The sequence below is a fragment of the Alexandromys fortis genome, unplaced genomic scaffold, assembly GCF_014885135.2.
Source record: "Alexandromys fortis isolate MF-2015 unplaced genomic scaffold, M_Fortis_MF-2015_v1.1 scaffold_215, whole genome shotgun sequence".
Lineage (NCBI taxonomy): Eukaryota > Metazoa > Chordata > Mammalia > Rodentia > Cricetidae > Alexandromys > Alexandromys fortis.
Window position 1 is genome coordinate 11,723 of NW_026068086.1, and position 25,445 is coordinate 37,167.

Here is a 25,445-nt window from a genome sequence, read left to right on the forward strand (position 1 = left end):
GGGAGAGAGAGAGAGAGAGAGAGAGAGAGAGAGAGAGAGAGAGAGAAAGAGAGAGGAGTTAGAATGTCACAACAGCAGTCAGTCGATGGATGGTCGATTTAAAGCTTTAAGGGATACAAGTGGTCAAAATACTTGATATCCCTTGGTTTTTTTCTTTCTTTCTTTCTTTCTTTCTTTCTTTCTTTCTTTCTTTCTTTCTTTCTTTCTTTAATTTCAAAGTTATTTCCAGACTTCAATAAATTATGTCTTCGACTTTCTATGGCTGTGATAAAACACTGTGACCAAAAGCAACTAGGGAAGCACAGGCCCTGTCTTTGAGGGTCTTGGACAGGAACACAGGGGCAGCAAAGGTGGAACGAGAGGACTGCCTACTCCTCCAGGTTTGCTCTGCTTTCAGCCACAGCTCAGGCACACTTTCCCAGGGGAGGCACCACTCACACCGAGCTGGGCCCTCCAACATCAATCAAGAAAATGTCCCCACAGGCTTGCCTACACACCAATCTGAAGGACACATTGTCTCAGTTGAGATTCTTTTTCCCCAATAACTCTAGCTTGTGTCCAGTTGACAAAAAAACAAACAATAAACAAACCAGGACAGCAGAAAGGCCACACTAAGTTTTTTCTGACAACAATAATGATTACTGAAGAAAAAATATTTAACTATTATATGGGACACTTTGACCTGAACATAAAGTTCCAGGTGAATGTACACATTGCTAAAGGGCATCACCTACACGTCAGAAAGCAGAATCGAGTCTAATATGTGATTCTTTTTTGGTGTGGATCTATTTCGAGATGGGATCTCATAATCCTCACAGGCTTGAAATTTGCTACACAGCAGAATATAAAGTCAAATTTCTGGTCCTCCTGCCTTTGTCTCCCTAACTGACTGACAGTTATGCACCACATCCAATTTATAGACAACTAAGGATGTTGCCCAAGGTTTCATATACTAGGCAAGAGCACAACCAACCAAGCCACACTCGCATACACATTATGTCATCCTTAACTGATAGAAGAGGAGGAGGAAGAGGAGGGGCAAGGACAATAACAGTAGCTACCATGCTGATTAATCACTTAGGTTTAGACAAGTGGGCAACACTGTGTTTAAAATGTACTATATCAGCCACTGCATATGGAAAGCCACGAGACCTCACCCATCTGGCTCCTGATTCCCAGGCAGAGAATAGAGTTGCTTTTTCTAGATAGAAGTGTGATGTGGGAGTCCCCTCTGTGTGCTGTAATTACCATTAATAAATAAAGAAACTGCTTTGGACCTATAGCAAGGCAGAACTTAGGTAGGCTGGGAAAGCTGAACTGAATGCTGGGAGAAGGCAGAGTGGAGTCAGGAGAAGCCATGGAGTCACCAGAGACAGATGCTGGGAATTTTACCCGGTAAGCCACAGCCTTGTAGCGATACACAGATTAATAGAAATGGGTTAAATTAATATGTAAGAGTTAGCCAATAAGAAACTAGAGCTAATGGGCCAAGCAGTGATTTAAATAATATAGTTTCTGTGTGATTATTTCAGAAGTCTGGGCAGCTGGGAAATGGACAAGTAGCTTCTTACTACACAACTATTTTGCACTGAGGAGAAAATTTTCACTTCTTTGTATTCTGTCTTGATAAAGACCTTTGTGCACAGCTAAAGGGAGGGCAAAAGGCCACCATTCTAAGAAAAAAAAAACTGTGCAGACTGTTTTTCAATACAGTGGAACTGAGTGTTCATTCAAAGGCAATGTTAGAAGATATTTTCTCATTAATTTCAGCCCATATGCTGCTAAGAGGTAAGAGGGAGATTATAATTTAATGTTCACAATGTATTGAGGGTATTCCTTTACCCATTTTTTACTGAGCACACACTACATACTGGGAATTGTATTGGTACATATTCAAATGGGTCACACAATGGAAATCCAGAAATAATTATAATTTAAAAATTAAGAATGGTACAGATCTAAGCACAAAACATTACAAATAATGAACAGAGATCAAATGAATATTACCGCGGAGCTATATACCGTGATCATAATGAATAAGGAACATAAATGGAAATAAAATATTGATAGAAATTTGACTTTCAAAATCATAAATAGGGGGCTGCCAATGTTCATTTGGTAGGGTGTATGGCTATGCACAAGTTCCTGACTTTACTCCCTCTGGGAAACAGGTAGAGTGCACCAAGCCTGTAATCCGGGCATCTACAGATTGGAGACAAGAGAATCAGGAACTCAAGGTCATCTTTAGCTACACAGTGAGTCTAGGAATAGACCAAATAAATAAATAATCAAGCAAAAGAAAACTGTAGGCAAGCAAATGAATTAATTCCTTAAATAAGCAGCAATCAATAATGAACAGACGGTCAATTTAAAGCTTCAAGTGATACAGTGGTCAAAATAACTTGCTTATCCTTGTAAGTATTTTTTTTAATTTTAAAGTTATTTGTAAACTTCAGTAAAATATTTGCAAAATTATTTCACATTATATCCTTCCCAAGGCAGGGAAGAGGGCGCCGTGTTCCACAGCCTGAATGAAATGATGGGCTCCTCGTAACTTTGTTTTGTCCTTGATGGTCAGGAGTTTCATTCATACCTGTTCTTCCAGTAATTCCTGCCACAGAATACTGATTTCCTGCAACCTGTTCCAACGTTCTTCCGTCCACCGGCATACCGCAGTCCAGCGCTCACCCAGTTTCTAGGGAAGGGAGAAGCCAGCCTCCATCAGAACAGCCGGGAGGCACAGTCATGGTTTCCCAAGAAAGCCAGGACTGCCACCGCTCCTTGTGATAAGGCACCAACTTAGGAAAAATACTTCTTATTCTTGGTTTTTGAAGACAGAGTTTCTCATTAGTAGCTATGAAAAATACTTTTAAGAATATATATGAGAACAAAAACTAGTTTCCATAGAATATAATTGTTTAAATTACTCAGAGCAGAGAAAAAAGCAAGTGGAATTCCTGTTCCTACTCCACTGGGGGTTTGTGTGGGAATGCAATGCATTTTCAAATTGGGTATATGGCTGAAGCTTATTTTTTTATTTTTATTTTATTTTTTTATTTGTTACACTTTGTGGAGCCCAATCCAGAGATCTGTATGTGCTCAGCAAGCATTCAACCACTGTGCTACAGCCGCAGTCAACATTTCTCGGGCTCTGTTCTCCTTCACAAATTCCTCAAGTGGCCTCACATGGGAAAGCCTGGGGACCACTGGAGTGAGTTCCTGGGCTTTCGGATCTTTTTAATACTCTGTACTAAGTGGCTGAATGATAGTCTCATGCCTTCACTGCAAGGGCTGGAATGAAGGCGGGAACACCTGGCCAAGCCGGTAACCCACATCACGTGGAGCCCCCCCCCCCAAATGGGAAGTACAACCAAAGGCGGGTACCATGGTTTGTGCCCTATCTCCACCCCTATGGCACCCTCAATTCAAACAGTTGTAATTCTCAAGGTCTCGAATGAATAGTATCAAGGCGGTGGAAGTTTAGCTTGAGGGCGGGCTCTGTTTGGGTTTTTGGTGGGGTTTTCTGCTTTGTTTTTATTTTAACTAGGTTAAACCAGGGCATGAAGGGTGGCCCCACCGTGATTAAATCCTAATGGTTTAGTAGATGAAGGGAGAGGCACCGCACAGACATACATATGCTCCTGCTCCATTCTGAAATAGCCAAAGAAGAACATGCGTCAGGCTGTCCGGACAGGCAGCCTCCAAAACTGGGAGCTAAGTAAACTTCTTTCCTTATAAAGTAGCCTGCTTCAAGAACTTCATTTACAGTAACAAAAAGATGATTGGCAGAGTCTACTTGTTTAGAGCAGGATGTGTAGGAGGAGGAAGTGGGTAGATCGTCTTTAGGGCCGTCCTGCTGGCCGGTGTCCTCACCTGTAACTGGTCTTCCAGGACAGCTGTGGCGCTCTCCCCACTGTTCTCATCAACAATTACCACCATGTGGGTTAAGGAGTTGACCTTCACCTGTTCAGCCTCAAGGTCATTTTGCAAGCTCTGGAAGAAGAAAAGAAGCTCAACTATGATTTCTGCTTTTCTTTCTTGCCAACGGTAGTTAAGGAAACCAATTGAGGCAGTGTATTGCCATTCCCAATCAGTACTCTAAGTGCTCTACTGAAGAAAGCCTGGACACACCCTTCCATTTCATTAAGAACCAGCGTCCGAAAGTTCAACATCAAAACTGGTCACAAGTGTGCAAATGTATGTTCCCTCTTCGGTCCTAATTCTGCCCAAAAACAAAAGAAGAGGAGTACAACAATAAGGGAAGCTTGTGTCTATTCTGGAAATAAAGACAAAAATATAACCAAAGGTGGTTATCCCAGCACTCAAGAGACAGAGGCAGAAGGATCTCTGTAAGTGCAAGGCCAGCTTGGTCTGCATAGAAAGTCCCAAGTCAGCTAGGGCTACATAACGAAACACTGTCTCCAAAAAAAAAAAAANAAAAAAAAAAAAAAAAAAAAAAAAAAAAAAAAAAAAAAAAGTACAACAAGCGAGTCCAAAAGTCCAGAGTTTGGAGATTAAGCATACAGAATCAGAGGTCATTTTCTCTAGCTTTATAAGGTGTGAGATGTGAGATGAGGAAAAGGCTATACGAATCATAGAAGTTGTTCTGATTAGCTTCAAGACAGCAACCGAACAAACATATGGACGTCTTCACTTTCCTCTTCCTCAGGAAAAGGACAGTCATTAGACATCTGTATAGAGTAATTTGTTTAGCACTGGCAACAGTGTTGTGAAATGCCTCTTGGGGTGTTTAACCCTAAAATCTTAACCAGCTATCCAGATGTTTTACTGATCAATAAAATTCATACAGGGAGAGTGTTTCTTTCTTCCTTTCCTTCCTTCCACTGGGAAAACTGAACCACTGGCTCTGGGACCAAGTTACACTGCCTGCTGTCTTTTGGTTCCTCACACACAGCCTCCACACCCTTCTGAGAAGAGGCAACAGCTTTCCTTGCAGGATTAGATCTAGATACATCTTCCAATGTATTTCTCTGCCCAGACTCTGCATTAATGACCACACACCCAGGTTCTCATGCACTTGTGAGTCCCAAATCACCCTTTCCACATGTGACAAGTGTCCTACACTTTCAGAAGAATGGCACACACATCTGTACAGAGTTGTCCCTTTCACACCTGGCTCTGAAATGCCACCTCCTCACAAACACCACTATATGCTCCTGAATAAAACACACACACATACATACATACATACACACACACACACACACACACACACACACACACATCCTAAATCTATGCTTAGAGAAGCCATCAGGCCCCAGGAAGCCTGAGTGCTGCCTTCATATGCAACGAGGTAGACAAGAAACAAGGGCAAATTTACTTTATGTTCTTCAAGCAGCTTTTGCAGGGACGGCAGGTCATCACCCAGTGGGATGCTTTCCATCTTCTGAATGCGTTCTTCCGTGAGGGTTAGCCAGCCCGAGAGCTGCTGCAGCTGCTTCTTCTGCAGTCCCATCAGCACATCGTGCAGCCTGGCCAGGGGGACAGAACATTATTGCCTCCACCTTGTTCCCTGGCAAAGGCACCAGGGCAGTGGGAGCAAGAAATATACACCTTTGTCTAACTAATTGTCCAAGCAGCAGAGAGTCCATCAATGTAGAAACTAAGGAGGAAAACCTTTATTATAGTCATAACTGGAGTCCATTAAATGCACTGCAAGAGCATAAATAACAGCTCCCTGTATTCATAACAGAATAATTGTTTCTACACTCAGGAATTCCTGCCTATTAAATTGGTGGAAACGGCAAAGGAATGCGAAACACATTGTGGAAAGTGAAGCTGACCATGGGATAAGATTGTGGCAGAACAATGAAGGGGAAGTTCACGTCACACAGCCCCGTGGTCACCTCCCAGCAACTCCTCGCTGATATTAATGCTACTACTGCACAGAAACGGTCACCTGTGGAGGTAAGTTCGAACCGCCAACTCGGGGCAGCCTAGAATCACCTGATGGGAAAGTCTCAATGAGGGGCTGTCTAGATGAAGTTGGCCTGTGGCTGCGTCTGTGGGGATTGAACTGATCACCTTAGCTGATGTGGGAAGGCCTGTCTGAAAGCGGGCTTGCGGCCCTGGCCTGTGGAAGACTAAAGAAAGCCGGCTGAGCACTAAACACGGGTGCCGTCATTCCTGTTGCTCCCGACTGTGGAAATGACGTGAATACTTAGTGCAAGCTCTTACCCCTGTGATGTCCCCAAACTAATGAGAGTGTACCCTGGAATTGTCGCTAAGATAAGCCCTTCCTCCCCACGATATTTTATCACCATAACAAAAATCAAACTGTGATATCATCCACGCAAAATACATTCTCCCTTCTCACCACCACCTCCCACATTCCAGCTTTCTCCTATGTCCTGACTACCATGTCATGGAGGACACAGAAGTCATGAACATTCCAGGGACAGGGCCCATAGAAAGGGGTAAGGCCATTGCAAGGCCTGCTCTGTCCTGACCGCTTTCACAAGACCCACAGACGGGCCCTGAGCTTAACTGTGCAGTGCGGTCACAGAGTCGGGTTCATGTCCCTTGAGCCCCACTCACCGCGACTGCCTCCCCATGCTCTCCACCCGGAGGGCCTCCCATCTCGCGTTCAGCAAGGTCATCTGTTCCTGGATCTCAAACTCCTCCTCGTCCGACAAAGTCCCTTGGGTCATCAGTTGGTTGCCAGCCTGCAGGACACTGCCCACGCTGCTCTGGTGTGCTGTCAGCTCCATCATAAAAGTCTAGAAAGGAACACGGTGGGCAGTGGTGAGTCACTTGTCGCAAAAATGTAAAAAATAAACAGCGCATAACCTCGGTATCAGTGCCATAGAGAAAGCAACCAAGACAAAGGAGCCTGATGGAGAGTGCTAAGCTCTGAAAATAAGAAGTCAGCATCAACTAGAACTCAGAAGAAAGCTAGATCAAAGAAAACAATGTTGCAGACAATGCTTGTTTTTAAAACTTTTACATTTGTTTATTTATTTCTGTGAGCTCCCGCCTGAGCGAGAGCGCATGCGCTTGGATGGGAGGGGGCAGATCACAAGACAACTTGTGAGTGGTGGTTCTTTCTCTGCAACAAGTGAGTTTCAGGAATGAAACTTGGGTCATCAGACTTACCATCCAAAGACTATCAGGTAAGTCATCTCTTTTAAATAAAAGCTGATTATGTTGCTAATATATCATAAAGGTGGGATTAGCCATACATATAAAAACAATAATCAAAACACCACACCCACATACAAGATAAACTTCTTATGGAATATTGCCATTTCTAGTCATTTCAATCCCAAATGCCAAATAACATCACACACAAACATACATACATACATACACAACAGATAAAACAAACACAAAAACCTGCTTAACCAAAAAGAATTCCCCATACAGTGAAAATCATTATTGTATCTCAAAATAGCAAATAGCTCCCCTTGCACAAAACTGTTCAGGAGCACTGGATATAACAGTGGATAAATCATACAATAAATGAAAATAATGGCCTCTCCGGGAGCATCAGAAACCTAATGATTTGGGATACCAGTTGGTCATTTTGATTTTCAGCTACAGCTAAACATTTCAAAGAGGAACATCGATATGCACTGATATCCATCAGCAGTTCTAAAAAACCTAAGATGGAAGTCTGGAATCTGACTCCCATGAACTGCCCCTCATCCACTCCGGTTTCCTAGCCAAGCCCATTTAAAGAGCACAGGTACCACACTGTGACCTTTTTTTTTTTATAGAGCAGAACTCAAGAAACAGCAAGCTGATCATGAAGTCACCCTACCCACACTGAAGTCGGCACAACCCCCTCCGCCCCCCCCCCCGACAGATCTGGCGCTCCTCTACAGATATTTACTTCATGGGTAGCAAACTGCTCTTTGACTTCTTCGACATCATCAGAAATGTCATCTTGCTCCTGGAACGTGTCCTCCGCAGACAGCAGCCACGTCAGCACTTCCTCTAGAGCTAGCTGGTAGCTGTCCAAATCCATGTCCACCTCGGTGACAGTGCTGGGGGTCTCAGCTCGGGGATTCTGGCCTTCCTCGGCCAGCGCTGTGCTCTGTGGAAACAAACCCACAGCAATCATGAAGATACAGGTGTTCACCGCAATCACACTGTCTGGAAAAAAAACCAAGCAGGGACCAGAGTCTCAGGAGACAATACAGCTCTCAGGAGCTGAGCAAGAAAAGCCATGAATTCATCAGAGGACAGTTATTTGGCGCACTAAGACATCGAGAAACACAAAATAGAGTATACACATGAGTTCCACATTTGAGGAAATTCTAACATAGAGACAGGGAGAGAAAAATATCCCACATGAGTCATGGCTGGACGAAAATAAATGGCTCTCCAGGAAGCTGGAAATGCCAGTGGTCCCATAGAGGGACGCTAGTTGACTTCATGAAATAGAGAACATTGATGGAGCACAGAAAGCATGCTGGCTTTTGGACAATGGCTACAATTTACAGAAAAAGCTGGCCAGGAACTCTGCTTTGACCCCTATTAAAATTCCTTCAGGACCCCACATTTTAGTATTGTATGTTAAACAGTGAACAACAATGCACAGACAACCTATGGTACTGACAGGAGTTTGTGTTTCATTTTTTTGGTCCTCTACTTTGGGGTTTTCGGTTTGGGGGTTAAGGCTTGTAGAAGAAATTTCTGCCCATCTCTTTCGAAACGAGTTTCTCATTAAGGACTGTGTGATCTGGTCATCAAGCCTACGGCCCCTCTTGCTCTTCGGTTCCCCTTCAAAGCCAAACTTATTTAACACTTGTGAACAGACCATCCCATGGTTCAATACTCTAGCACATTGTTAAATAAAATCTTCTGCTCGTACATGAACGAAGAGAGCGGTACTGACCATGCTCACACACATAACATACATGAACGAAGAGAGCGGTACTGACCATGCTCACACACATAACACACATGAATGAAGAGAGCGGTACTGACCATGCTCACACACATAACACACATGAACGAAGAGAGCGGTACTGACCATGCTCACACACATAACATACATGAATGAAGAGAACGGTACTGAGCCTTGCTCACACACATAACCACCAGTGTTTATTAACTTTCTGTTTCAACACCATTTCAACATTTGCCCCCAGACGACTGAAAAGTTGGCAAATCCATTTTTAGCCTTACTTTTAGAGTGACCATACAATTAACCAATTCACATGTCTCTCATGACAGCTATACCAGAACAACACACACCAACCAGGAACAAGAGGAGACTGCCATCACGTGTTTCTTCCAGAAGCTTCTCAGTGGTCTCCTCTGGAGCTGACCCCTCCTGACTCCTCCAGCTCTCCTCCCCAGAAGCAGAACACTGGTTCCCTCCCAGTTCAGTGGTCCTGCCCATCTGTAAGTGGTGGACCTCCTGAAGCTTCTTTTTCTTTATATACTTTGACTGAGTGATATCACTTATTTCTATTGGTTTTAAAAAAAAAAATCCATATCCTGTAGATACTCTGTTTCAGATAAAACTCTTTCTACCTGTCAGCAGCTCTGACACCCCCAGTGTCTAGAAGATACATATCCACAGTTAAACAGTCCACTGTTTTACCCCCACCAGGCTGCATGCACCCAAGAACGCCAGCCAGAAAGCTGGGTGACAGATTTGGTTTCTCTCTCTCTCTCTCTCTCTCTCTCTCTCTCTCTCTCTCTCTCTCTCTCTCTCCCTCCCTCCCTCCCTCCCTCCCTCCCTCCCTCCCCCCCCCCCCTTCATTCATCACCCATGTTTAATCTGTTAGTCCTACCTTCAAAGTTCAACTCAAACCCATGCAGCTCTTCCACGTCTACAGCCATGTGTGTGTGTCTCCTCTGGGTGACAATGGCTTGCTAACTTTTGGCACCCACAGTCCTACCTCCCAATCCAGACCGCAGAGAGAATGATCCCTCTCATGTGGTCACACCCACAGACCGCCAGGCCTGAAATCCTCCACTGTCCTCTCAAAGATCTTAAGTCACAATTTAAAATTCTTCACATAGTTCACCGAAATACTGAGATGGCAAGATTTGGAGAAAGGCAGTGTGGGCACTTGGGGATGGATCATGATGGATTAAAGAGAGAAGACTCCCCTTAATGGTTCTGTTTAAACTGAGGAACTAAGGAACTTCATACATGGAATTCAACATACATAAGAAGAAAAAAGAAAAGTCCACTCTGGCTGCAAATTATAGCATAAGGAGTATTAAATTAACATTAAAGCTTGGGGTTGGAGCACAAAATAAGTTGTTTTAGAGAAATCAAATGAATATGTGCAACTGAGTTACAGGAGTTAAGTGAACCAGTCATTGTAAGTCAAACTGACTAAGAGACAAATGACGCCAAGACATAGAAGGGAATATAAGCTAAGCTCTCACTGTAAAATCCTGAAATCATAGCGCTAAGATTTTTCTAAAAGTGATTTAGGAGCAAATGTCTAGAGAATGATAAAAAGCATGCAAAACTAGGAATGCTGGTAATGAAGGGTCCTCTGTGTAGGTAGCAGCATCCATGGCCAGGGGATGGGGTGGAGAGGGGAGCGGTAGTGGTGGGGATGGGGAGAAGGCAAGCTCAACATGCAAATACTCAGTGGCCATTGATTTGAAAACAGATTTTCAACTGGCTGATTTTTTAAAGAGATGCAGGAATTACCTACAGACAACCTAATGCTACTCAGCGTGTTGGCAGAAAGTAGAGCCAGAGAGGGGGCCGGCTGTCAGTGTTTCTCAGAGAACAGCAGACAGCAAGACGAGTCAACAGGGAGATAGTTAAGATTTGATCCCATTCGGTTTCCTCAGTTAATGCAATTGCCTCTAAGGTAGCAATAAAATACACGTGGAGAGGAAAGAGTTAACACGCTTATCTGGAGACAAACAGAAAATGGTTCCTAGAGTTCTTACCCTGTCACCTTGCACCCTAAATAGAAGTGATTGTTTTATCCAAATACCATAAAATAAACACCTCCCCACCCCGTGTCTCATTTAATATTATTGTGTGGGTGGGTGCACGTATATGGAGGTTAGTGAACACCTTTATAACACTGATTTTCTCCTTCTACCTTTATGTGAGTTCCGGAGACCTAACTCAGACCCCTCACCCTTCGGAACAAGCACTTTTACCCACTAAGCCATCTTGGCGGCCCTCCCTTTGTGAAAAAGAGAACAGCATCAACACTAAGAATTGAAATGTCTTATTTTTGTAACAAAATCAGTCCAAAAAAGAAATGACAGAAGAAGCAAAACAGAGGAAAACCCAGCGCCATCTCCGTGAGCCAGTAAGGTGTATCATCAAAGCAGAATGTGTCCACATGACCAAAGGCCAGAGTGAATCACTTGCAGAACTTAAGGGTTTCTCTTCTGCATTACTTCATAGTCAAAACTAAAAAGAAATCTGGATTCACAATCAGGCCCTGTCTCTGCCCTTTTCCTCCTCAGTAATTTTTTTTCCTTCTTCTAAAAATTATGTTATTTTTGAAATGGATAAAAATAAAAATGATTAGTACATGCCATCTGAAATCTAAAAGAACAAGCAAATTCTCTACATCTCACAGAAGTGTGGGAGAAAGATACTATGTTTAAGATTATTATCATAATCAAAGAATTAAATAACTTTTTTTAAAAAAAAAGAAATTTGCTAAATGAGAATGTCAAAACAAATCCAGAAGGAAACGCTATAATAATGATAGGTAGGCGGGCTTACTGAGTGCTCATTCAGTGCACTGTCTTTACCAACAGGGTGATATTAACCACAGTGGTTGAGAGGCCAAGACACTCACCCCATACAAGTACTAGGGAATGAAATTTAAGCTTGAAGGCACACACATTCTGTCTCCTCCAAAATGTACTTCTCACAAATTTGAAATCCCCACCTCCCTTTCTCATTGTGTGCGGAGACTGCTGTGGTGTGGGAATGTGTGTTTGCACAGAGGTTGATACCAGGTATAATCTTCAGGTGTTCTCCTCTTATATCATCGAGACCACATCTCTCGTTGAACCTGGGGCTCATGGATTGAGCTAGGCTGACTGGCTAAGAAGCTCCAGAGACCCACGGGTACCTACCTCCCAGCCCTAGCATCACAGGGATACCAGGGGACCCAATGATTGATTATGTGCATGAGGGGCATCCTAACTCAGGCCCTCGTGCGTGAGCAGCAAACACTTTACTGACTGAGCTGTGCCCCTAGCTCTTAGGTGCGTGAGCAGCAAACACTTTACTGACTGAGCCGTGCCCCTAGCTCTTAGGTGCACCTCAGAACTAAATGTTAGACTGTGTGATTTCAAAATCTGAACAAAAAAATCTTCCTTTCATGAACGAAGACTGGTATTTTAGAGAAAATCACAAAGAGATTGAGTCAAGACAGGATAATGGAGGAAGTAAAAAAAATCCATTATTCATATCTTCTTAGGAAAACCTCATTTATACTCTGATGAAAACATCTGTTAGCCCATTTATGGAAAATTTGATGAGTAACTTATGGTAGACTGCCTCTCTTAAGAAAAAGGGAAAGTAAGGTTTGTATTTTTGAGATTTCTTATGAAAAGAAAAGTTCTTTATAACAGTCCCCAAACAGAAAGAAAATTAATACTTCACACACACACACACAAAGCCAAGATAACATGAGAAAAACCATTTCTCATGCCTGGCAGCAATGCCATGGTCTTATGACTGTGGTTAAAAACCCACCCCCTCGACAGCCCGTTTACAGCAAAGTGCAGCCTCAGACCCTGACTCCAACTCACCATGGGAAAGAAAGCACTCTCCTTTTCAGTATGTCTGAGTGACACATATGTGTAACAGCATGCTCACTAAAAAAAAAATCAAACTTAGAAAAGGCATGGATGCCAAGAAACTATTACCCAGTACCTAGGAGGGAAGAAATGTGCAAGTCAGAAGTCCCAAGACAAATGGCCAGTACCTGCGTATTTATGTCTTCCTCGTCACACTCTTTCTTGTACTTCCGCGGGAGCGTCTCCACCTCCCGGATGGCATCTATCGTGACTTGCTGAGGAAGCACCTCAAACAGAGACGTTAAATACATAATTATGGATTTCTTGTCAGGGAGCTGCACGGCAACATCTAAAAGTGGAAGAAAGGATGACTCAGAGGTGCAGAATCTGTGAACTTCTTTACGTGAGGTAAAAATGTAACTGCCCTTGTACCCAGAAACAATGCCTCGTTTATAAACTCCGCAACACTGTGTCTCAGGAAATTGCTACCGCGAATCCCAGATTGTGAGACAGTTTGAAACAGTCTCCCAGAAGCCCAGTATGAGGATGCAAACCTACAGTCCCAGCTCCTGGGAGGCTGAGGTAGGGGGCTCAAGAGCTTGAAGGATGCCTGGGAGAAATACTAAGTAAGACTGTGCCTTCTGATGAAAATGGAGGAGGGGGAAGCTATCTTAAAACACTCAAAGGCAAGCTATACAACTTGCCATTTAAAATATGACACAGGCCTCATTCATACAACATTCGAGCCTAAAGCCTTCAAGACATATGCAAATGCTCACACATACATACATTTTAAAAAACTAAGCCAACACTGAACTGTTTGTCTAACAAGCAGATTCCTGAAAGTGTTTCAGTGATACTTTATACAGCTTAACTATTATCCAGTGAAATAATTAACCCACTGCCTAAGGAAGCTGCACATTTAAGTGCAAAACGAAAAATATCGGCAATAAAATGGGAGGTGGGAGGTGGAGCCCGGGGAACTTATTGATAGGCAGCCTAATAAGGTGGAACAAGGTGGGAAGTGGGAGAAAAACACATCTGACTTCCTCTGGGCCACACGGCACACACAGGGGTGAACACACGCACACCACTCACTCACAACACACACACACACACACACAACATACACACAAAGGTAAATAAGAAAATAAACAAAAAAATACAACAAAATTGCTTATATCTTAACTGTCATAATACATTCTAAAAGTGAGAACAGCATCATTTCTCAATTATAAAGAAAGCGGAATCAAGTTCAACAGTTTATTCTCAACCTTACCTTCAGGGTCTAACAGCTTCTCAATTCCCAGATAAGTGTGGGCCTTGCTAAAAGCATGTTCGAGTCTCTCAATTGGGGACATTTTGACCACTCTTTCCCAGCTGAAGAGATCGGGTCTGAAAGTACCATACAAACGAAATTCAGTAAAGGCAAAAGACAAGAGAAACGATGTAGATGGTGTCGTAATCCATCACATTCTCAACTTTAATTGTTTTTAATTTATGGGTGCCATTTCAATTGTATCTTTTATGCCTCAAAGTTTATAAAATACATAAAATCAGAAAGTAATTAACAGACATGATGATACTAAGTAGACACTCTAAGGTGATTGGAGGAGTTGAGTCTATACTATGTCCTAAATAGTAAACCACGAATAGAGGAAACCTATCAATACAGACAAGGAAAAAATGGCCCCACAGCAGTAGGAGTAATGAAGTCAATGAGCTTAAATCTATGAATTGGCACCACCAGTGATTTCAATGGACTAAGTTCTGCCGTCAGGACAAAGATTCTGGGCCTGGAGGTGCACAGTACACAGGGGGCTAAGACAAGAGGATCACAGATTAGAGGCCAGCCTCATCTACAGAGCAAGTTTGAAAACAGCTTCATCTACACAGTAAGTTTCAGACCCCACCTGGTGCCTCGACATGCCCAGAGGGACTAAGGCGAGCAGACAGAAACCACAGCTGTAAGCGTTCTTTAGCTATGCTAACCACAAAGGTGCTCAGGGCATCAATTCCCTTCCACTCGCCCTCCTAGCAACAACTAGTGTTTTGTTTACATCTTGTCTCTCTTCCTGTCTCACAACTTGAATAGCATCACTGGCTTGACAAAGCTACAAGACATTTGTTTTCTTTGCACACCATTCTTGTATCTGAGACCACCACCCCCCGAGACTGGCCTCCCCCATCCCCATTTCTACCCACTTCCTCTGTCACTCAGCCACCAACCTCCCACATACCAGATGGATGCCTCTTCCCTCTTGCCTAGTGTATTTTTCTTTAGCGTGCCTACCATTTCTATACACTGTACAAATTAGAGTTCACAGCCACACACACACACTTCTGAGGCAGAGTCTTCAACAGGCCTCAAAATAGTCTCAAAATAGGTAATGTGGCAGAGGACGACTCTGAAGCCCCGAAACTGGCACCACCCGAGTTCTGGGATCATTGGTGCACCACCATGCCCAGCTACAGTTTACATTTATCTTTTTAATTAATGACTGTCTCCAGTTGGAAAGAACTGGATCCTTGCTTTGTTCCTGCTGTATCCTTGTGTTGAGTGCAAGAAACCGCTTTATGTACATTTGTTGAACCAATGAGCTAATAAATGCAAAATGTACCAGACAAAGTCAACAGTTCCTTAACAGTTCCGGGCAGCATCCTCAAGAAGACAGAGGAAGAGTAAGGGAAGGAAAGGGTCTTTGACCCCATAACAAGTTCAGAATATCAAAAAAAAAAAACCAAGTTATAGAAAACATCAGTCTTACAGGAAACTATATTAAAAGCACCGCCTTTGTTATCAAGAGCGAATCATTCTTCTCACTGTCTCTAGTTTGAATCAATGCTATGTGCAGAGCCAGAGGCAGTGAAGAATAAGAGAGGAGGGGCACGGGGAAAGGATACCACATCTCAAGGATATTCTAAACCTAGCCATGATTACTTCACAATCTAGCAGCCTACCAGCAAAGAGGAAAAACAGAATAAAGTATGAAACGAAGAAACCCAAGCCTATAGTGTACAGAGACAAACTTGCTAAGATGCAGGAAGTTTAGAAAAGTGTCCTTCATTTGTATATATATCAGCCAGGAACGTTCAGGGAATTAAATGAGAAAATTAATAATTCATAATAGCAACGAAACATAATATGATTTGCCTGCCTTTTGCATTTAATCTTTAATGTGCACAGAATTTATTTGGAGGGTATTGTGTAGCAAGGCACATAATAGCACACAGTTAAGCAACTGTCCCACGCCCCCGTTAATGTGCAATATCAGCTCAACTGGTTACCAGGTCATTCTCTATACAAGAGAGCGCTTTCTCAGTTTATCTTGTTGGTTTGATTGTTTTGTTTCTCTGTGTTTCCCTGCCTGTACTGGAACTAGTTCTGTAGGCCAGGCTGGCCTCGAACTCACAGAGATCCGCCTGCCTCTGCCTCCTGGGCGCTGGGATGGAAGGTTTGCGTCACCACTGTCCCTCTGTTCCTCGGCTCTAACGCTTCCAGGATGAAACATGAGATCATCCTCAGACACCTAGCACAGTCTTAGGTTGTCACCTTCAACGCAAACTGTGATTATCCCACTACACTTCACAGCAATGTATTCACCGCCTTCATTTCTTATTAGAAAGTTATTTCAGGCCGCTTATTCTTCTGGGATGTAATTGCTATTTTTACATCATATTCTTATTGACATGTTAGAATCTTGCTTATGAGCTTTCATAAGAAAATTGGTGTAGCTCTTCATAATGCGGGTAACACAATAAACAGAGTTTTCCTTCTGCTATAAGAACAAAAGCTACACACAAGTCTCTGTACATATTACTGGTTAGGGCTAAATGAGTGGGACTGAACTATGTCAATTATCTTACATTTCTTAATTTATAAATGTGTAGGAGTGCATGAACCCTGCACTGTAGCCCTGGAGTCCTAAAGGACTAGCCAGTGGTTGATCTCCTATTACATTGCTTTTCCTTAACATTTTAATGAACATGAGCCGTGAGGGTACCGAGATAGAGGATGGGGTTATGGAGAAGAGAAGTGGAGGGGACACAAAGGAGACAGAGATTTATAAGCCGAAGGGCATCTCACTTGTGCCGGTGGAGCACAGCGTTGAAGGCGAGCCCGTCGGTCCAGCTGGTGGTGAAGTTGAGGACATTGACTTGGCTGTAGGGCCGGGTGGTCTGTCGCACCCAGCTCAGCAGGATCTTCTCACTGTTGGTCTGCTGCAGATCTGACATAACATCTTTCATGACATCTTTCACCTGTGGGGGGGACACACACACACATCTGTTTATAACGTAACCTTTCCTTCAGTGAAGTTCTTGGATAAGGAATATTAGACTTGGCCAGGCAATGGTGGCGCATACTTTTAATCCCAACACTCAGGAGCCAGAGACAGGCGGATCTCTGTGAGTTTGAAGCCAGCCTGGTCTACAGAGATAGTTCCAGGACAGGCTCCAAAGCTACAGAGAAACCCTCTTTTGAAAAACAAGCAAAAAAAAAAAAAACAAAAAAACAAAAATTGGACTAATCAAATATTATGGAGCTTGTAATTAGCATTTATTTTATTTCCAATTTCTACTTTAAAGAATGGAAAGATAAATTTTAGGTGTCTTTTAGGGTAGTAGAATTTTCTATACATTACCCAGTTCTATGTCTTAAGTAATATTTGCACTTTTTAATTATACTGAACTTTTCTTTCATTGCTATGAAAAAGTCATATTTTAATATCTTTAATTTGCAAGGGCTTTTCCATAAAAACAAAATACAAATTTAATTTTCTCCACAAATAAGAGCAGAAGCGTGTTGACTGACTACAAAATCAGAGAATTAAGCAATTTTCCTGAGAGCAATAAAAATCATAATAATGTTTGATACTAAAGAACTAATGTTTTATTATTATCCTAAAGTAATATATATAAGGGAAGATCTCAAAGAATGATGGAGAATAGACTCATCAGAAATACCATTAGCCAATGTAAGGGATCCGAAAGAGCCAAATCTATGACAACTGCCACGTCAGGATGAATATTAGCAAAAGATGATAAACCTATACAGAAGTTCATAATTTATCTATTGATGGGCAGGTGAATGGATGGATAAATGGATGGATGGATGGATGGATGGATGATGGATGGATGATGGATGGATGGATGGATGGATGGATGAATGGATAGATGGATGGATGATGGATGGATGATGGATGGATGGATGGATGGATGGATGGATGGATAGATGGGTGGGTGGATGGATGGATGGATGATGGATGGATGATGGATGGATGGATAGATTGGTGGATGATGGATGGATGGATGGATGATGGATGGATGATGGATGGATGGATAGATTGGTGGATGATGGATGGATGGATGGATGGATGGATGGATGATGGATGGATGGATGATGGGTGGATGGGTGGGTGGATAGATGGATGGAAGTGGTCCTACCTTAACCTAAGTAAACATGGCCAGAGAAAGTGAGTGGACAGCACATGCCCCTGACACAGTGACTGAGGAAACTCAGCATGTTTCCTGCAACACCTCTACTCAATGAACAACCTGAATCTAACCTGCTGGTCAGTAGAGTCACTCCCGGGAACATTCTACAAAGTAGCAGTTCAGAGCTCTCCAAAAACTTCAACAACACGAAATGCAAAGAAAGATTCAGAAAGTACCCCCATGTTACAGAGATGAGAGAGAGAAAACCAATGAGGATCACTCATGGTCTTGAACCACTGTTTAACTGATTCATCACCTTGTCTCCCCTCCCTCTATCTGTAGCATGATTAATAAAACCCAGAGACAGATACTGGGGTCCAACTTGAAGATCAGAAAAGCAAAACAGCCAGCACCTGGCTCTTACCTTGACCTCAGTCCAAAATGGTAATACTGCCTTCAGGAATCTCAGAATGAGACTGTGTCTAAGAGCTGTCTTTTCCCATTTTATATTCCTCTCTACGGCTGGGATTAAAGGCGTGCACCACTACCACCTGGTTCTATGGCAAACTAGTGTGACTACTGGGATTAAAGGTGTGTGTCACCACTGCCTGGTCTGTAAGGGTGACCAGCGGGGTTGTTTCACTCTCTGATCTTCATGCAAGCTTTACTTATTAAAACACAAATGAAATCTCACTACATCCATCTACCCCACTGCTCGTGGGAGATTGACCTAGGACCCCAGGAATACTGGCAAGCGTTCCATCGCTGAGCTACACTCCCCTGCGTATACTACTGAGGTAGTTAACCAAAGCTCCATGAGACCCACACCTAACTATTATCTCAGTATCATTTTCCTGACTTTAATGATGTTGGGATAATAAAGTAACAAACGGTAATATTACACACCTTACACTTTTATGTTAATGCTATTGGGACTATAGAGCAGAGTTTGTTAATTTTAGTAAAAAGGCCATGTTTTTACACAAAAGTTTGGAAAGCACACTTTGGTGCTTTACATGGAAAAGGGCATACAAAGTATTCATAGAGAGAGAGAAAGCCAGGGTGAGCTAAGGTAAAGCAGGTGTCTGCCAACATTTGGGGAATCGGAATGAAAGGCATTTGGAAACTCCTTAGACTATTCCTCCAACCTCTTTCAAGTCTGAATGTAAGGCAATTTTCTGAATTAAATAGAAGATACCCTTTTTCTCCTCTGCCCCAAATCTAGATCAAGCTGCCAACACTTTCTATCGGGAATTGGTGTAAGTTAGACAGCGCTGTCTGGAGAGTCAGACGCGAAAGTCCTGTGGCCCGCATCTAAAACTGGGCCTTATTTGGAAGTAGGGCTACTACACACAGAACTGTGTAAGGTAAGGTCATGCTGGAGGAAGATGACCTTTAAACACAGCGTGACTGGTGTCCTCCCCAAAGAACAAAGGGAAAGCCGCAGGGTGTGTGTCATGAAGACAGCAGCTAAGTTTCCACAAGCCAGAACACCCCATTTTGCAGCAAACTAGCAGTGAGGATAGACAAGGACCAGACTCCCCCAGAGTTCCTGGGAAGAAGAAATCAGCTTTTCTGACACTTGGGTCTGGGACTTACAGACCTCAGAATTTCGAGGCAATCAATGTGTCCTGTTCAAGCCAAGCACTGTGGGATTTTGATTTGGCTGCTGTAGACAATGACTAGAGAACCAGTACATTTTCAAAGTCTATTGAGAAGTGACTGGAACTTTCCCCACCTGCCAGTGCAGAATGATGCTCCATAGCAACCCCAACGTCAGCTTGTGATTTCCGTCCACGATATCAGTCCCCCCGATATTCACCAATTCCACCTGTCAGAACAAAATAATAAAAAATAACAAATGCAACTCTGAGGACTATGTCTGCCTAGAACACTGGCTTTTGATTTAGGACATTTGTACAGCAATAGCAATGAGGATAGAAATTTCATTTCAGGAACGGGATCAATGCAAAAACTCAAAAGTGTATTAGTTATACTGCAGATCAATGAGAGCATCAGACAAGCCACCTGACCTAGCCTTCACTCACAGAACAAGTTCAGAATTTCTACCACAAAGGAACATTTCCAAGAATCGGCTCCTGCCGACGATTACTGCAGCCAGCGGGCTTCACGGTAAATACCACTCCCAGCAGCAGAGAACCCCAGAGTTTGCTTACGTTGTTCTGATGTAAAACCTGCAGCACCCGGTTGACATTATTTAAGGCATGCACCCTTGTGGAACCACGCTCCTTTGGCTGGAAAAGGAAACAGAAAAGCAAGTAAGATGCCACATCCTCTCATAGGCTGACAAAGTCTGACACAAAAAAATGCAAGCAAGAACAGCAGGACAGGGTCCATGTCACCAGTCTGGGTACCACAGGATGCAAATTCACTAACAAGATGAGATAATGGCTGACTAACCCTGTGAGCCCACTGAAATCTCCTAGGGACCCTCTAAACAGGCATGGCAGTTTCCTGTCCCAGGTGAGACAGAGGCTTGAAGAGCTTAGGACGCGGCGGGGATTTGGAGTTTTTAATATTGCCCTCGCTACTCAAAGAGGCAAACAGACATATTTGAGAATCAATTCTGTCAGAGAAAGCCTCTTCTATCTAAACTTCTCCGGAGGCATAAAAGTACCAGAGAAGTTGTACCTGCCTTATCCTGACCAAGGAGGAACAACTGAGCAAGAAGATACTGTTCTAAACTCAAGGTCACATGAGAAGAGTCCACACCTAGTGTATGACAAGCTAGGCAGCTTCTTCCTCCCACCTCTCCGGCCAGGAACCCTCATGAGAGACACCAGGTTTTCCCTGAAGGTGCCCAGCCTCTGCCAGGATGGCAGACAGAGCATGTGATACTCAGGCTATGGCAAGGGAATAAAATCTCATCTTCAGCAGTGTGTCTCTCTATGACTTTATAGAAATACTGTCGCTAGTGTAAAATACTGTCACCACTAGTGAAGACATAAGAGACACTGTCACTGGTGGGACAGAGAGCCTTACACACAGAGTGACAGATCTAGCTGTGATGAAAAAAAGAAACATGGAAAAAATGCTGAAATCTGGAATAGAAATAATAATGTCTGAGGGCTGGAGAGATGGCTCAGCGGTTAAGAGCACTGGCTGCTTTTCCAGAGGTCCTGAGTTCAATTCCCAGAAAGCACATGGTGGCTCCCAACCATCTGTAATGAGATCTGGTACCCTCTTCTGGCTTGCAGGCAGAACACGAAAGAGAGAGAGAGACTGAAACAACTATTTCTTAATTGCTTATTAAATTACAATTAAGTGAGGCTGTCTTTACATTCTCACATCTGAAAGCATAATCTTCTCTTTATGAATTCATTCCCCCTTTTATTTTAAGTCCCCAAATACAGGGCAATAAGCATCTGAAGTGACTTTATATTTGATGAAAATAGAGTCCTGAAGAAAAGCTACACACCACTCTATCCAACCATCAGTTAGAGCATTGTATATAAAGTTCTGCTTTCTGTTTGCCTTCACGACTCAGTACCCAAAGTGGAACTTCAGATATCAGGAACGACTAGAGATGTTCCATCAACTTCATTCTCAAAGATGTCCTCTCTTACAGGCTGGAGTAGCTCGGGTGCTAGCGTGCACGGAGCCCTGGGTTCCAATGTCAGCATGGCCCAAGCCTGGTGTGGTAGCACACACACCTGCAAACTCAGTGCTCAGGAGGAGAGACAGGGCCTCAGAAGTTCAAGGTCATCCTCGGTTACACAGTTAGTCTGAGACCAGCCTGAAGCACACAAGAACCTGTCTGAGAAAAATAGAAGTGTCCTCTCACCAATGATGTCCCTGTGAGGCCTTCTAGAAGATCCAAGAGCTTTCTCCCATCTTTGAGGTCTGAGAACATATCGCTGATCGGTGGTTTCCCACTCTGCAATAAAGAAGAAGTCAAATAATGGTTACTTCAGAATCAGAAATTCCATGTGCTGGGGCTGGTGAAATGGTTCAGGAAGCAGACGCACTTGCTGCTGCTGGCTGTGATGGCCCGAGTTCAAGCCCTGGGACACCCATAGTGGAAAGAGTAAACTCCCACAGGCAGTCTAGTGAACTCCACAGGTGCACCATGGCCTGAGTGTGCGCATTCATGTGTATGTGCATGCTAATCAATATATAAATGTAAAAAAATAAAAACAAAAAGGAATTCCACATGTTCTTACAATACTTTTGGCTTTGTTCAATCCCAGTCCAGTGCTTAGGCTGTCAAAGCTTACAGAGCTCTTAAGATAGACAAGCAGTATCATCCCTCCCTGATAAATACACAGGGAAACCCCAGTCCACAGATCTGGCCTTCCTGTGGCAGGGTGAAGGCTTTAAAAGAAGGCAGATTCTGTTCAGAAAATCAGGAGCCTCGGTTTCAAACCCAGTTTCACCAAGAACTACGTGAAGAGACTAGCTCAGTTACCTAACCTCCCTTAAGACACCTTTTAAAGATTTTCTTTTAAATATCAGAAAGTATAATGGTATGTGAGAATGTACTAAAACGTCGCAAAGCATGATGTAATATGTCTGTAATGGTCTTCAATGATGTTGTTCCTTTATATGAAATATTCAGAACTAAAAGTCCTTCCTGCCAGTCATAGAGATTTCATATTCAATAACTGTATCTTTTACTCCTCACTTTATAAAGTACGTCTTCCATATGAAGCAAGACTTTAAGCTTGAGATAAAAGGGGAAGGGAAACACTGCATTCCCTCCGTACCCCACCTACTGACTCACTCCTCGCCTTTAAACAGCTATCATGTGCAATCAACTAAGGATTCTTAGCATGTGTCTTAAAAGCTCATAGGCTTGGAGCGGGAAGGTATGGCTCATTACAGAAACAGCGAATGAGATGGTCCTTCCTATCTCCGAAACTCAGCTCACTCTCCAGGCTGCCACTGCGACAGGGATGGAGATTATCTCTGCTGATTACAGAACACGCAGATTAGCAGGACACAGAAGCCACTTTCCAGAAGCAATAAAAGCTGAAGACTTGCAACTCCTACCAACAAAGCAGAGGGCAGACAAGCCGTTGCTAGCTGCCTGGCCTCAAGGCTCCCCTCCTAACCCCACTCTCACTTCCCAGAGTGCAGTCCAGCCACCAAAGAACTCGGTGCCCGCTCAGGTCTTAATGCAGCAAAGGAACATAGACATCAATCAGGTAAGGTCCAGGAAGCAGGATGAGTTTCGTCCACTAACCTCCACCAACTCAAAGGCACTTTCCGAAATACCAACAAAGCACCATGAAAAGGCTTATAAAATAAAGCAAATGCAAGGATTTTCTTCATATCAGACATAATTACGGATGACTATTAATGCCCTTATACACAAACAGGCCTTGCTCTGAACTATCCACAGATTTCAGCTATGTTAGCTGGTCTTTACACTCTTAACTGTTTCTTAAAAACTCAAATGGTTAATCAATCTCTATTATCAGTTATATCACGAGCTATTTTGTATTGTTATAAAAATTACTGCTGAGGCTCGAGAGATGGCTCTGCGTTTAAGAACACTGTTCTTGCATAGGACCCAGGTTCAGTTCCCAGCACCTACACAGTGACTTACAACTATATACAACTCCAGTTCTGCGGAATCTAACACCTGCTTCTGGCCTCTTCAAGCAGCAGGCACACACAGAGTGTGCATGCACACATGCAGGCAAAACGTTCAGACACATAAAATAAATCTTTTTCCTAAAGAGCCATAAAATTTCAACAATATCCAAGAGAACTTATGAAAGACCTTCTCAGCCCCAAATTCACAGAAATGATGGCCTGTGGGAACCTTTCCCATTCAAAAACAATTCACATAAGAATAAGGCAGAAGAGCACACCTGTGTTTCACCCAGAAGCCATGAATGCTCCGTTGCAAACGAAGACTTCTAAAAGGTGGCATTATGGCACACTCTCTTTGTTACCTCACATCCAGACAGTTGATTCATTAGCAACAAGTTTAAGAAGGGCTCCCTCTAAAGGGCGGATATGGAAGGGCTGGGAAATGAGTGGGGTTGGGTGCGTGCTGTGAAATTCCCAAAGAAGCAATCAAAAATCGTGTTTTAAAAAAAAAAGTCCCCTCTGGAGTATTCTGTTAGAAAAAAGATGAAGACAGTCCTGTCCCTGTAGAAGCCAATCACTCACGCAAGGCTGAGCAAAGCTCTTTTTCCTTTAAATGTAGGCTTACAGTAACAACAGCTAAATTTCTCTCTTCTGTTTCCCAATTTCAAACTAACACTGATGACAAACCATATGGAACATGTCGTGAGCATGTACCCCTTTCCCGACGTTCACACACAGCATAAGCAGTGATGACATTATTGGCGTACACTGTCAGTTCTCAATGAAGGAGCTCCAAATCCCTGCAGGACGGCAGACAAGGAGGGTGATAGGGCTCCCTGTGGTGGTATTTTGTTTGTCCTGTAACAAATAAAGATTGCCTGAAGATCAGACTGTGGAGCTAGCCACTAGTTAGCCATAAAGGCCAGGCAGTGGTGGCATACACCTTTAATCCCAGCACTCGGTAAACAGAAGCAGACGGATCTCTGCCACCCTGGGCTACACGACGTTGGTCCAGTCTAAAAGAGAAACAGCCAGGCAATGGTGGCTCACACCTTTAATCCCAGTACTTGGGAGTCACATGCCTTTAATCCCAGCACTAGAGAGGTGGAAACAGAAAGGGACAAGGCTGGGTGGAGAGAGGATTATAACAGGGGAAAAGACAGACGCTCACCGCTCGCCGTATTCAGTCTGAGGATTCCTAGGAACGGGATCTTGCCGCTTTGATCTGAGCATTTGGAGAGCTAAGAACTCTAGTGGCTGGCTACTCTGCTTCTCTGATCTTTCAGCACTTACCTCTATATTAAGACTAATTTAGATTCACGCTCCAGCTCCCCGGGGACAGAGTGAAGTGCCTAGACTCTCACCCGGAAGCCATCAAAATCTGTGGTTCCTAACTCACACATGACCTCCTCAATTAAAAGGTGCCTCTGTGCTCTGCTGAGCTCTTGAGCCCTGGATCCAGGTCCCCAGCACAAGCACCCCTCTGCCAAGGGCCAGACAAGTTTTCTGTCAGCATGTCATCCGTCTTTAAACAACGGTACTAGTCTCCACCCACCCCTAGAATCTGAAAGATGAAACACATTAAACTCCTCTCCCTGAGACTAGTTCATCGCTGGCCTTTGCACACAGGTGTTGCTGTTCACCTGCTCTTCTGCACACTGTCCACTACACCACTGCCTTAGAATACGATGTAAATGAGCTTCCTTGAACATCAGAAGCAC

General features: G+C 43.4%; 1 protein-coding gene across 6 annotated transcripts in view; it reads right to left on the bottom strand.

Annotated features, from left to right (window-relative positions):
* Positions 1 to 25,445, bottom strand: part of LOC126488637 (utrophin-like) — a 164,943-nt gene that overhangs the window by 10,609 nt on the left and 128,889 nt on the right. For all 6 annotated transcript variants that reach the window (XM_050122251.1, XM_050122254.1, XM_050122253.1 and 3 more), the window contains 11 exons: positions 21,968 to 22,060; positions 20,340 to 20,417; positions 19,901 to 19,993; positions 16,814 to 16,986; positions 14,006 to 14,121; positions 12,915 to 13,075; positions 7,856 to 8,059; positions 6,559 to 6,740; positions 5,342 to 5,492; positions 3,874 to 3,993; positions 2,594 to 2,695 (listed from right to left, as the gene is read on the bottom strand). In XM_050122251.1, the coding sequence (XP_049978208.1) occupies positions 2,594 to 2,695; positions 3,874 to 3,993; positions 5,342 to 5,492; positions 6,559 to 6,740; positions 7,856 to 8,059; positions 12,915 to 13,075; positions 14,006 to 14,121; positions 16,814 to 16,986; positions 19,901 to 19,993; positions 20,340 to 20,417; positions 21,968 to 22,060 (1,473 nt within the window). The remainder of the gene's footprint in view (positions 1 to 2,593; positions 2,696 to 3,873; positions 3,994 to 5,341; positions 5,493 to 6,558; positions 6,741 to 7,855; positions 8,060 to 12,914; positions 13,076 to 14,005; positions 14,122 to 16,813; positions 16,987 to 19,900; positions 19,994 to 20,339; positions 20,418 to 21,967; positions 22,061 to 25,445) is intronic.